Genomic DNA, 14,652 nt, shown 5'->3' with positions numbered 1-14,652 from the left:
AGTGGCATTCTGAGTGGAACAAGGCACAACATGCAGAGGGAGTAATCATCTCTGCAGCCCTTGAGAATCAGGACCACACCTGTGATTCCAATTAAGACTAGCAATGCTCACAGACAGAGCAGGGTCCAGGAGATTAATCAGTGTGGGGAGAGCAGTCTGCACACACAGGGTTGTCACAGCCAGCATGATTCAGCCAGAGCAGATCTCCCAGGGGAATTACAAACACAGATCCATGGAGCAGCTGGCAGAGGTAAGTCTCAAAAGGTAAAAACTAGCCAGGATTGTGACAAAGAGGATGAGGGGAATATTTGTGTAGCTGATGCTGGTGCTAATGAGGATGTTGTTTGTGTAAGTCAAGAACCAGTGAAAGCAGCTCTTGGCCATGATATGAGGAAGGCCTTTGTTTTGCCTGGGCATGCCTGGGCATAGGACCAACAAATGCACTTCTAATGTGTGGAATTATTTTTACCCAAAGCCTGACAATAAGGGGTAAATTTACTAAAGTGAGAGTTTTTAGAATTGAGTTTTAGAAGTGATGTTGCCCATAGCAACCAATCAGATTCTAACTATTATCTTCTAGAAGGTGGTAGTTAAATGTTAAGTAGAATCTGATTGGTTGCTATGGGCAACATCACTTCTAAAACTCACTTCTAAAAACTCTCACTTTAGCAAATTTATCTCTAATAGTCAAGCCATCTGTAGCATATGTAAAACAATGGTAAGCAGAGGTAAGGACGTTAACTATCTAGGAACCTCCTCCCTGTTACATAATATGCAGCAAACTCATGAAAACATCAGAAACTGGTGGTAAAAAAATTACAAGCAATTCAGCATCAGCTAGCTCCCTTCTTTCAACTAGATCCCAGCACCTGCAATCTCTACCGCCAACACCTTCATCCTCAATATCCACAGTAATGATCGGAGGTAGTCCTGCAACGAATTTGTTAAGGCTAGGTGACTCCTCCCCTATCCAGGATTCCTCAGAAGAATCCTTCAGTGTTAGGCCTGCTGCTGCTGCTGAAAATGGATCTTCATCTCAGAAGGGGACCAAGACTAGTATTTTACAAAAACAACTGATGTGAAACAATCCATTGCAAGTGGAAACAAGTATGAAAGCTCTCATCCAGTCGCGCAGTGGATAACTGATGCCATCATGGCTATGCTAGTATTAGATCTGCATCAAATATCCATCATTAATGCAGTGGGTTTCACAGAGTTAATTGAGGTCCTGTGTCCCCAGTACCAAATTCCATCTCGGTTCCATATTACCTTAAAAGCCATTCTTCAGCTGTACCAGGACGTTAAAAAAAAACGAATTATCGGCCTACAAAATGCCAATGTACCCACTGTTCACCTAACCACAGATATGTGGACAAGTAGTAGTGAGCAAATTAAAGATTACATGACTGGGGCAGCCCACTGGGTGGGTGATTAATCTTTAGCAGCAGCAGCAGCAGCAGCATCACTGTCTAACAAACAATGCCAGCTCATTTAGAGGCAGGCAACTCTGTGTATCATCAGCTTCACTAAGAGGCATACCACTGACAACCTCTTAGAAAAACTAAGTTATGACATAGCAAAATGGCTTAACCCACTTGGACTCATTAAAAAATGACAGGGCCATGCAGGAGAAGCTGCCTGTGGCCCCAAAACTTTCAGACACTGCTAGCTTGAGTCAAAGTGATTCCCTTAATTAGGCATTTGGAAGATCAGCTGGGGAAATTGAAGGAGGAGATTAACAAACAAAGCAATTCTGCTAAGTATGCCAGACTTGTAGATCAAGTCCTTTGTTCGTTTCACCAGGATCCAAGGGTTGCCAATATCTTCAAATTGGATCACTACATTTTGGCGACTGTGCTTGATTTTAGGTTATTGTTTCCAATTGATCCAGATCTTAAGAGATGCAAAGAGCTCCTGTTGAGCAAGGTGGCAGCTCAAATGATACGTGACATGACGACATCTCCACCTTCAGTTTCTCCAGCAGCTGCCAGGAAAAAACTCAACTTTCCCAAAAGACCCAGTGGTGATGCAGAGGAGTAAATTTGTGACATCTGGTCATATCTACAAGAATTGGTGAAAATTAGGTACACTGCTACCATAACTCCATCTAGTAGGGTCACCATCCAAAGAATGGTGGAGGATTATTTTGATGACACCATACACATACTTGTAGTTATGTCACAGAGTCCCTTTGACTATTGGAAAAACAAAAAGGCAATTTGGAGGCTCTTGTACAGACTGGTTTTGCATTACCTAAGCTGCCCACCCTCCAGTATGTACTAAAAAAGAGGTTTCAACACAGCCAGGAACCTTATCAGCAATCAGCATAGAAGGCTATAGCCTCAAATTGTGGAAAAGCTGATGCTCATTAAAACGAACTAGAAATTCCATGAGAAAGACTTTTACAGCCAATTACATAAAAAATACAGAGGTACCTGTAATGGTTTATTCCAGCAGGGATATATTAATATTGTATGAGGATGATGTACACACTGATGAGAGTGAGGAATCGGATGATGATGGCAACAACATCTTGCCTCTATAGAGCCAAGTTTGTGTACATAATGATCATTGCCAGCAATGTTAGCTGCCCATTGGTAGCTTTTTTGTGGGTGCCCAAACAAACAAATCACTTCAGCCACAAGTGACAGTCACTGTCGCTGAAGTGATTGGTTTGTTAAACTGTGCATGGCCTGTTTAATATATACAATATAAGGGTAGTTGGGAGGGCCCAAGGTCAATTCCATCTTGCACCTCTTTTCTTTGCCTTGTGCGCTGCTTGGAGCATTTGCTGATTGTCTTTTTGTTTAGATGACACTACATTTTAATAGTTTATTAAACTGCCATCCTGCCTGCCACTGCAGTGCCACTCTTGTTTCATAGATGTGCCATGTTGGAAGTTGCACTGCCACAGCTGCTAAAATCTTCTACATGCGGTTGATGAATCCCAAAAATGTCCAGCTATTGTTATGGCCACAGACAGCATCTCCTGCATAACCATTTAATATTTTTAAAAAGTTTGAACCACCAAGTTGATTGGGTGGGAAAAACATGGTAGATTTAAAAATTTACCCGGTTTTTAGTAATTACTCCTCCCCCCAACCCCAAAAGGTTGCCCCAGGACCCTGGTGAATTGATAGGCTGTTATAAATAATGGTTCAGCTCAATAAATGCCTGTCTCTTTTGTATGTAGGTGACTCTAATTGGAATAACTGGATAATGTAGATCAGAGGTTCTCAAACTTGGTCCTCAGGACACCACACAGTTCACATTTTCCAGGTGACCCAGCAGGTGCACATGTGTAGTCATTACTCACTGACACATTTTAAAAGATTCACAGGTGGAGCTAATTATTTCACTTGTGATTCTGTGAGGAGACCTGGAAAACATGCACTGTTTGGGGTCCTGAGGACCGAGTTTGAGAACCTGTGATGTAGATGGTGGATGTCATGCGAGACAAAAATATGAGCAGCAGCACAGAGCAGCTTCCTGAGAGGATGTGTGCAATAAAGTGCAAATATGTTTAATACAAAAATTAGTTGTGTATATTGGTCACATACATACATATTAACATGTTACATACAGTGTGTAAAGTAGGCTGATGTAACCTGAGGCACTCCACCCATTGCTGACAAACAACTTACAGCATGCCTGGCAAACAGCACAGATGCTAGGAGTTGTACAGTAGTTCAGCCGGAGAGCCACAGGCATCTTAACTCTGATGTAAACAGCAAGTCTTGGTCCAATTATCCCCAACAACCTCTCTGAGCACAAAGTAAATGTCTATTTACAGTGTGTAAAATTTAGCACCTCCACAAGCAAGGTCACCGCATTTCTATGCAGATCTTGATTAATGAAAACATTCTTGGTTTCTCTTTGGGGTCAAAAAGTTTATTAAAATGCCATACTGCCTGCCACTGCAGTGCCACTCTGTTTCCTAGATGTGCCATGTTGGAAGCTGAAGTGCCACATGTTTGTGACGCCCACTGGTGTCGCTTATCTTAGTCAGCCAGCTAGCTCAGTGCAACCTTTTGGCCTAAACTGGATGAAAACAATATTGTGAGCTGTGGGGTTTTAAAAATGAACTGGAAATGAGTGGAAATTAATGTTATTGAGGTTAACAATACTCTAGGAACAAAAAAGGTTCAAATTACTGTATGTGACTTTAGCTTTTTTGTAAATGTTTGGAAAAAAACAAAACCAAAACCAGTCACAGCGTTTTGGCAAAACCAAAACCGGACAATGATTAGAACTGTTTTGTTTGCATGCTTGTATATGCATTCATATGGACACTGATGCATGGGTTTCAACTCCTATGCTCTTTATTCAGCCATTTGCAAAATATACACATACTGAACAACAGACTACACCCACTTCCCAGCTTTCCCCATGGTCCTAGGGACCGTCACTGAAGATTCAGGCTTTCACATATAAATTAGGGAGTGTCTACAAACATTAGGCATATCTAATGCAATAACATCACATCCTCTTTTCTTTAAAGATAAGCCCTGTATCCTTCAGTGCAACAATTCAACAATGTAATATGGTAAGAATATCATCTAACATGTTTCAATAAGTCTCTCAGGTCTGCGAATTTCTCTTTTGGATCTTTCATACACAGTCTGTGTTTCATCAACCATGTTGGACCTTTCTTGAATCATGGTTTGTTCACCGTTATCCAGATTATCATACATGTCAGATGAAGGATATTCTTCAGTCATGTTGTCTTCATGTTGGTTAGGTTGAGATATTAAATCCACCTGATTTCTTCTTACTACTGTTCCATGCTCTGTGCGTATAGTATAAGATCTTGGTTCTCCTTGTGCTTGCACAGTACCTTTCTGCATCCAAATGCCTTTCTCATAGTCTCTGAGATGGACTTGGTCACCCGACCTAAGATCAGACAGGCTTTTTGCTCGTCTATCATGGAACAGTTTTTGTTTCACCTGTTGTCGTTCCTTACTCAGTCTTACTAATGTTGAACTATGCATTTTAAGCAGTTCATCATGTATTGGAAGATTTGCTCTAATGCTCCTTCCCATCAACATTTGTGCTGGAGAGAATCCATTCTGCAGAGGTGTACTGCGGTAGATTAAGAGACTTTTGTAGAAATCTTCTTTACCTTCCTGCGCTTATTTCATGAGACTCTTTACAGTTTTTACTGAACTTTCCATCAATCCATTTGACCATGGATAGTGGGAACGTGACGTAGTATGGACAAATTCCCAATCATCAGCAAATTGTTTAAATTCAGCACAGGAAAACTGAGGACCATTGTCAGTGAACACCTCCATAGGAACACCATGCCTTGCAAAGATTGACTTCATGCAATTGATTACAGCTTTATTAGTAGTTGTATGTAGTGTCTTTACCTCAGGATGATTAGAATAATAATCAGTCATGACAATGTACGTTTTCCCATTGCAATCAAACAAATCTGCGCCTACCTTCTGGTATGGTCATTTCTGGCACTGCATGAAGACTCAGCGGCTCTACTTGTTGATTTGGTCTATACATAAGACATAACTCACATGTAGCTGTTGTCTGTGCTATGTCTTGGTTCATTCTTGGCCAATACATCACTTCATGTGCCCCCCTCTTACATTTTTCTTTTCCTAAGAGGCCTTCATGTATCTTGCACAGAATAGTTTTTCTTAGTCGTGCAGGTATGACAAACCTATTGCCTTTGTAAATGATGTCATTGACAACAGTAAGGTCACTGCGGTACATCCAATAATCATGAATTGACAGCGGACAAGCATTTTTTTCTGCTGGCCATCCTTTTAGAATTATGGCCCTCATTCAGAGCCGTACGCTCTGAGCAGAGCGCACGCTCTGCATGAGGGCCGGGCTCCTTTTTCATGGAGCGTCCTCCTGGACGCTCGTATAGCTGTGGGTCACCACCCACAGGCTATACGAGCGTGCATTTTGATGGCCGCGATGGTCGTGACCATCGCGACCATCGAAATTGCGAGCCGGAGCCTGCGGTTGAGGTTTTCAACCGCAAGCTCCGGAGTGATTTTGGCTCTATCCGTCAGGGAGGCACGCCCCCGGCACGCCCACCAAAGGGGGCGTGCTGTCAATCAACATTGACAGCACGCCCCCTTTGATCGGACACAACGAGCGAAGGAAAGTCCTTCGCTCGTCGTGTCTGGCGCATGCGCACGACGGAGCTCCCTCCGTCGTGCGCATGCTCAGTGCAGACCATTGACCCACTTGCGAGCGTACAGCCGCTCGCGAGTGGGTCTGAATCAGGCCCCATGTCTTTTAACACTTTCATTGTGTCATCTGTCTGTTTCTTTTCTAATCTGTTCTTGTCTTGCAAGAGACACTGGGAGAGAAGTTACAATAAAATCCACATATGCTTCAATCTCTTTGTCCATCAGACTTCCGGAACCTTCACTTTTGTCCACAGCACGAGAAAGTGTATCAGCAATGTACATGTATTTACTGGGACAGTACAGCAATTGTACATCATATTTCTGTAGATTTATAAGCATTCGTTGAATTCTCATGGGACAGTCATGCAACGATTTAGTCATGATAGCTACCAATGGCTTGTGGTCAGTTTCTACTGTAAAAGCTTGACCATACACAAATTGATGAAACCTCTCACATGCATAAGTGATTGCTAGAAGTTCTTTTTCTATCTGAGCATACCTTGTTTCAGCACTTGTCAACGCTCTAGATGCATAGATTACAGGTTGCCATGTATCTTCATGTTCTTGCAACAATACAGATCCTAGGCCAAATTGAGAAGCATCTGCTGAAATTCTTATTCTTTTTGCAGGATCAAAGAATCTTAGTACCAATTGCTCTGTAATGGTCTGTTTCAGTTTTTGCCAACTTTCTTCTTGTTCATGTGACCACATCCACTCATTATCTTTGTCCAATAACCATCTAAGAGGAGCTGATTGTTCTGAAAGTTGAGAAATAAATTTTTCTAAGTAACTAATCATTCCTAGGAATCTTCTGACATCATCTTTGTTATTAGGACGTTCCATATTCACTATGGCTGATATTTTCCTTGGGTCAAGCTTCACACCTTGATCTGAGACTACGTCACCCATAAAGGTAAGTGTTTTCACGCCAAATTCACATTTGTCCTTGTTTAACTTTAGATTCACTTTTCTGATAAGTTCCATCACTTGTCTCAATCTAGAATCATGTTCTTCCTCTGTAGAACCCCAGATAATAATGTCATCCATCATTGTTTCAACACCTGGAATATGTTCAATAATTATGTGTATTCTTTTGTGGTATACTTTTGGAGTGGACAGTATCCCATATGGTAGTCGAAGAAATCTGTATCGACCTTCTGGTGTATTAAATGTACACAGCTTTGAGCTGGTTTCATCTAGCTTCATTTGCCAGAATCCTGAAGATGCGTCCAATTTACTGAACCATTTTGCTCCCGCAAATTGCGGCATGATTTCATCTCTGGTTGGTAATTTGAAATGTTCTCTTTTAATAGCTTTGTTTAAATCTCTTGGATCTAGACATATTCTGAGTTGTCCATTTTTCTTTTCCACAATTACTAAGGAGCTCACCCATTCAGTAGGCTCATCAACTTTTTCTATCACACCCAAAGCTTCCATGTGGTTTATCTCTTTTTGTAGGTTTTCTCTCAGTGCAAATGGCATTTTTTTACAGGGGTGTATCACTGGAGGAACTTGCATGTTTATATTTATCTTATGCTCACCAGGCAGACAACCTAAGCCTTCAAATATGTCACTGTATTCTGTGAACACTGATTTGCACTTATCTTCTACTTGTGATGTCACCATAAAAACTTTCTTTATCAAGCTAAGTTTCTCACAGGAAGTTAATCCTAAAATCGGTTGCACATCTCTATCCACAATCAGTAGAGAGGTTTTAAACTTTTGTCCTTTGTATTTCAGTGTCACTAGGCATTTACCTTTTACAGGAATTTTCTCACCTGTATAGCCTGCAACTTTCACATTGGCTGGATGAATTTTAGGTTTTACTCTAAAAGTCTTATAGTCTTGAAAATATATTAGATTAACCTGTGCACCTGTATCAAGCTTAAAGGGAATGGCAATCTCATTCACTGTTAAAGGAACAATCCATTCCTTCTTATCTGCTCTGCACAGTTCAATGGTATCCACAAAAAACTCTGCAGTCTCAGCTTGTGTAACAGTGTGCACTGTGTTTGATTCACTTTTGGTTTTACAGCATATGGCAAAATGATTCATTCTACCACATTTCATGCAGGCTGGGCACATTTTAGGATTGTGATTATTTCCACATCTATTACACATTTCTCTGTTAGCCTGTGACTTATACTGCTTCATTTTAGAGAATGGTGTTCTGTTTGGCTCTGTTTTCTTCACAACATGTACAGCACCATCAGTTACCTTGTGTAGGGTTTTAGCTTGAAGCTTTGTCATTTCTGCAGATCTGGATATATTCACTGCCTTATCTAGTGTTAAATCTTGATCTCTCAGCAATCTCTCTCTGAGTCCATTATCAGGTATTCCACATACAATACGATCTCTAATCAGTGAATCCTTTAAATCACCAAACTCACAGGTTTTGCTGAGTAATTGCAGTTCTGTAAAATACTGATCAAATATATCTTTATTCTTCTGATCACAAGTGAAAAACTTATATCTTTCATATGTCACATTTTTTTTGGTACAAAGTAGTGTTCAAACTTTTGCATTATAGAGTTTAAAACCATATTCTGCCCTTCAGCAAACTGAAAGCTATTATAAATGTCCAGCACATCCTCTCCTATCACATGAAGGAAAATGGATGCCTTGGTGTTATCTTCCTCGTTATCTGCTCCACATGCAGTAAGGTAAGTATTAAACCTTTGTTTAAATCTTTTCCAGTTTTCAGACAAGTTACCAGACATTTGCATGCCTGGTGGAGGAGACAGCTTATCCATTGCTACTCACAGTTTGATGTGACAAGAGCACAAGACAGAGTTTTCACACACTGGGTATCACAGCTTTGCAGACTTTTGCAGGATCATCTCACACTCTAAGCACTAGCAGATTCCATTTTACACTTCTACTGACACCATGTTTTGTTTGCATGCTTGTATATGCATTCATATGGACACTGATGCATGGGTTTCGACTGCTATGCTCTTTATTCAGCCATTTGCAAACTATACACATACTGAACAACAGACTACACCCACTTGCCAGCATTCCCCATGGTCCTAGGGACCGTCACTGAAGATTCAGGCTTTCACAGATAAATTAGGGAGTGTCTACAAACTTTAGGTATATCTAATGCAATAACATCACAAGAACTAAAACCAAAACCAACAAAAATGGTCCGATGCACATATCTAGTTTAAACACTGTTTTCTGGATGCGCATAAATTAGCCACTGTTTCCTTGCTCACAGCATGAGAGCCCTCTGCATATCTGGAGACCAGCTTGCCGGACCTGCATTTGGTGTTTCCGATGTATTTGGTCTTGTATGTGAGTGGCAGATGTGAGATGCTGTCATTGGGTGTCTCTAAGCACATTAGCATATTAGCGCAATTGTGAATCCATGAGAGATCGCAGCTATGATGGCGTTTGTATCCACATCTGAATCAGGCTCGCAATAAATATCGACACAGCAACTTAGAGTTGATCTTCCACATGACCCCACTCAACTTTTCTGTTCACCCTCCATGTTCAGTGCAACCTAAGTGCTTGATTCAGATTTGGGAATAGAGTAAGATAGAGCAAGTAGCTGTGCACCTTGGTAACATCATGTTGCACTGCAGGGGGGGGCAGATGTAGAATGTGCAGAGAGAATTAGATATGGGAGGACCAGTGTCCAAACAATTCTAAATTGCAGTGTAAAAATACAGCTGTCCAGCATTTGTGTTCTACAAGAAAAAGCAGCCAGTACTTACCCTGCAGAGCACAAGAGATTCTAAACAAATTTCTGGCTGATCCTTTCAGTTTAAAAATAATTCAGAGAGAAGAAAGCGTACACATATGAATTTTGAAACCAATTTGGAAGTTTTCCGCTTCATGGACTGTGGTTGGATGTCAGTTCTTGCTAATGATCTGGCTTCCAATCCCAAGCCTGCTGCATATATAGAAAGTAAATACAGTAACTGAAATTGATTTCCACATTTACCCCTTTAAGTGCTATTACTTCCTATTAATATAAAGTAATAACATAAAGTAATAACAATCCTGTACATACAGTATTTGCCATTTTCGCATCCAATAATTGTATCCTATATTTTTTTTTGTCTAGATTGAAGGCAGGAAGAAAATGTATCAACTTGTCCAATTCCATAATGGCTAATACTACAATATTGTACAATAATGTCACCCAGGGATCCATTTCCAGCAGCAAAATGACAAATGTGCAAAAAATCCTTCTTGGGACTCTGACCGTCATTTGTTTATGTGTCTTCCTCTACTTCATCTCGCTCATTCTCCATGTTTTCTTCACCACCCCTCATGTCCGAGACAACGCCCGATACATCCTCTTTGCTCACATGTTGATTAATGATACATTATATCTTACTGCAGGACTTATTCTCTTCATGTTTACATTGTTCTTGGTCTACATCCCTGTGCCCATTTGTTACATGATATTCACTCTGGCTACAGCTACATTTAGGATTACCCCCTACAATTTGGCGGTCATGGCCCTGGAACGCTATGCAGCCATTTGTTTCCCACTGAGACATGTAACTCTTTGTACATCACAGAGGTCTATGTATGCCATTGCCGTCATATGGGTAATTGGTCTAATACCAAATGTAGCTGATTTCATCGTACTGAGCACCACAGCAGAGAAGACTATATTTACTTTCAAAGTTTTATGTAGACTGGAAATATTTACATTGAAACCTCTGCAAAGTGTGATAAGATCCAACAACACCATCATCAGCCTAATTCTGGTGGGACTCATAATCTTGCTCACGTACATTAGAGTGATGTTCATTGCAAAGAATGTGAGTTCAGGCAGCAGATCTGCCTCCAAAGCCAGCAAAACCGTCATGCTCCACTTGTTTCAGTTTTTGTTATGTTTGTTTTCTTTAATGTCCTCATTTACCGAAACATATTTCAGAGAATTTTCCTTCTTACCTGTAATTAACTTTTACCTGTTTATGTGCCTGCCAAGGTTTCTCAGCCCAATCGTTTACGGGTTTAGGGATAAAGTGTTCAGTAGATGTGTTACCAAATTTCAACTTTCAAAGCCTTTAGGACAAGTCATTCATTAACTTCATGTTAAGACACATATTATAGGCCTGCTTCTGAGTTGCACACAAAGGCGCACACAGCTGTGTCTATTGTCAGTTACCTGCCTGCAACTTTATGCAAATGACGCTACAACCTACTTTTCTCGTGTATATCAGAAACTGCAAGGACTGAGATGCCCACATTTAGCAGCGATGCATGTTATAATACTGATTTGTGCTTCTTTATACATCACCATCAGTCACACCATAGAAATGTGCACCAGCCTTACAGCTGACTATGGCTTCATATGCCTGCAGCTGTGTGTCTGTGAATGCAGACACATTTGCATTGACACGCCCACCACACTCCTGTAACACACCCACTGAATGGACCATTTATGCATTCAATTCTAGCCATTGCCCAATCACCAACCTGTATTGGCCATCAAGTTCCCAAAACAATTCTGATACCGACCATCTCAATCGGAACAGCGACTTTCTGCTTACATTATTTTTGGTCATGCACAGTTGCAAAAAATTTTGCTCAGCTAAGGAACGTCGGTATTACGTGTGGCTCTGAATCACGCCCTATGGTACAGATAGCGATGTGTGTCGCTTAACATATCATCTAAATCATAAATTAACTCATTGATGAAAAACATTATATTATATAAAGTGTTAGGCATAAATTTATATTTTACAAAACATTCTACAAGTGAAACTACAATGAAATGTGTGATAACTGTACATTGAGCTCATTACAATATGAGAAATTACATAGCTTCACTGTAACGGGAAACAATTAGGTGAGAAATTTACAAAAAACAAACCATTGATTCATAAACCTTGCATTTAAATTAATCCTTCATTAGACTACTGTATCATTTTTGCCTACTCTCCTGGATTGTCCAGAAGGCTCCCAAAAATCAGCTGGTGCTTCCGGGCGAGTCTTCTGGAGTCACTCACCACCCGGCGGGTAAAGTTAGCTGTCCAGGCGGCCGATGACGCGATTCTTGTTGATTGACATTATTGTGGATCATCCTCCCACTTCACAGTGTTGGCAATCCCTGGGAGGGGGCAGCCCAAATGTAGGAAATTATGTACATCGCATAGAAAACCAATCTTATTGCAAGCAGTGATTTATGCTTATATGATTAATGGTCCTTTTTTGGGGGTGGGGGTTACATCTATGTAGTATAAAGCTTACTGGAACTCCATTGTGTTTTCATGAAATATATACATTGATATAATCAGCCATTTGTGTGATATTCTGTTTTATTAACTATCATCTTTCTATAATCTATGTATTATCTATAATGTCTAACTGCAGAGAGATTTAATACTGGCATTTACAGTCATTCAGCTACTAGTAGTTGTTAAGGGTCAGGGGCGTTTTAAGAAAGGATGGGGCCCATGTGCAGCCTCCGTTTGGTCCCCCTCCTCTCTGTCAGTGGCTCAGCGCATTTTTAGCGCTGTAGATTCTGGCTTCATGCCAGAATCTACTGCGCATGCGCGGGTCTCCAGGATGAATGGCGCCCGTGCCTACTTTCCCGGGGACATCTTTTCTGCACATGCGCAGATCACTGGGAAAATGGCAGCCACCATTTTCCCAGTGAGTGTTTACTGCTCTGCAGCGCCGGTCCGGATCTGCAGCACTTTGGGATCTGCGGAGGGGTAAGTATAATGTTAACTATGAGTGCGTGGTGTGAGGTGTGGGCCCCCCTGGACCCAGGGGACCGTGTGCACTGCCCACCTTGCACCCTTTATAAAGACCCCTATGTGAAGGGTGATATTGAACAACGTTATTTATAGGAAAATGTTGGTGGTTTTGGTTGGTAGTTTTTGTTTAGACTTTTTCATTCATGTTTAATTCACATTTGTCATAACCCCATTATAGCTAAGTAGAATAATAGAGAAATGTTGTTTGTGTTTATATGATCCTTATTGTATTTAATGTCAGCTATTTATAAATTATATATCTACATTTAATATAGAATAAATATTTAAAACCTACAGTTCATATATGTACACAGTTATTATAGTAAACAGCTGTCAGTTCATTTACATGGTCCACCCCTCCCCCCCTCCCCCAGGATTTAAGTGACTTGAGTGAGACTTTAGGACTTGAAGTTGTAGTTCAGTATTTCCCTGCATTGGGTATAAGGCACAATGATCCCTCTGGCTACATGCGTTCTCTGAGAAGTATCAGTGTGTTTTCATTACCAATTTGATCTTACTAACTGCTTTGGGGCTCATTTACAATTGTATAGAAATCAATGTTATGACACGCCTCTCAGATGTAGTAGTGTACGCCAACTTTATCGCGCGCTTATAGGTGTTGGTTTCACAATCTCCCTGAAATGCTTTTTCAAAAGTAGGCAAGTATGGTGTATACTACTGTATCTAATTGATGTGATTTTAACAACATGTTTGTCCATTGAGTATCTGTTTCTCTGCAAGTTCTTGTTACTGAATAAACACAACAGGATATTTCTCTCTCACTTCTCTGCCAGAAAATATTTGTGAGAACATCTAGGTCAGGGGTGGCCAACCAGTCAGAGGCAAAGAGCCCAAAAATATCTGTAGGTATGTCAAAGAGCCAAGATCATGCGTGCGTGAAAGGTGTGCGTGCAAAAAAGGGGTGTGGCCTTGTGCCAACCAGGCCATGCCCCTGGTATGATGTTTGTAGGAGCTTGTAAAAGTGCATGCACACAATCACTCCATCCTCCCTATGTGTCACTCCAGCCCTCCATGTGTCACTCCAGCCCTCCATGTGTCATTCCAGCCATCCATGTGTCACTCCATCCTCCCCATGTGTCACTTCAGCCCTCCATGTGTCACTTTAGTTGTCCTCCATGTGTCACTCCAGCCCTCCATGTGTCACTCCAGCCATACATGTGTCCCTTTAGTTGTCCTCCATGTGTCACTCCAGCCATCCATGTGTCACTTTAGTTGTCCTCCATGTGTCACTTTAGTTGCCCTCCATGTGTCACTCCAGTTATCCATGTGTCACTCCATCCCTCCATGTGTCCTTTAGTTGCCCTCCATGTGTCACTCCAGCCCTCCATGTGTCACTCCAGCCAGCCATGTGTCACTCCAGCCCTCCATGTGTCACTTTAGTTGCCCTCCATGTGTCACTCCAGCCCTCCATGTGTCACTCCAGTCCCTCCCATGTGTTACTTCAGCAGCCCCTCATATGTCACTCCAACCCCCATTAGTCACTCCAGCAGACCCTCATATGTCACAACAGCAGACCCCTCCAGTCCCCCCCCTCTCTCCCTGGGCCACTCCAGTCCAGCCCCCCACATGTCACAAATAAAATGAAATTAAAAAAAATTAAGACCCACAGCTCTTACCTTGCGGTGGACTGTATGCATCACGTAGGTAGGCTTTGGCATCTGCGACCACGTCCTCCTTGTGGCTGCAGGTTCAGTCACAAATTGAACCCATCTAGTATCAAGTACACAACCTACACT

The 14,652-nt window shown here is 41.4% G+C and overlaps 1 protein-coding gene across 1 annotated transcript; it reads left to right on the top strand.

The window, feature by feature from the left end:
* Window positions 1-171: 171 nt before the first annotated feature.
* On the top strand, window positions 172-12,382 carry LOC148507629 (odorant receptor 131-2-like). Its single transcript, XM_088445818.1, has 2 exons — window positions 172-250; window positions 10,240-12,382. The coding sequence occupies exon 2, from the start codon at window positions 10,283-10,285 to the stop codon at window positions 11,216-11,218; it is 936 nt and encodes a 311-aa protein (XP_088301944.1). The 5' UTR covers window positions 172-250; window positions 10,240-10,282; the 3' UTR covers window positions 11,219-12,382.
* Window positions 12,383-14,652: the final 2,270 nt, after the last annotated feature.

The sequence above is a fragment of the Taudactylus pleione genome, unplaced genomic scaffold (genome assembly GCF_031769625.1).
Source record: "Taudactylus pleione unplaced genomic scaffold, aTauple2 ptg000390l, whole genome shotgun sequence".
Lineage (NCBI taxonomy): Eukaryota > Metazoa > Chordata > Amphibia > Anura > Myobatrachidae > Taudactylus > Taudactylus pleione.
The sequence above is the reverse complement of the archived record's forward strand: the minus strand, read 5'-3'. Positions and strand labels throughout refer to the sequence as shown.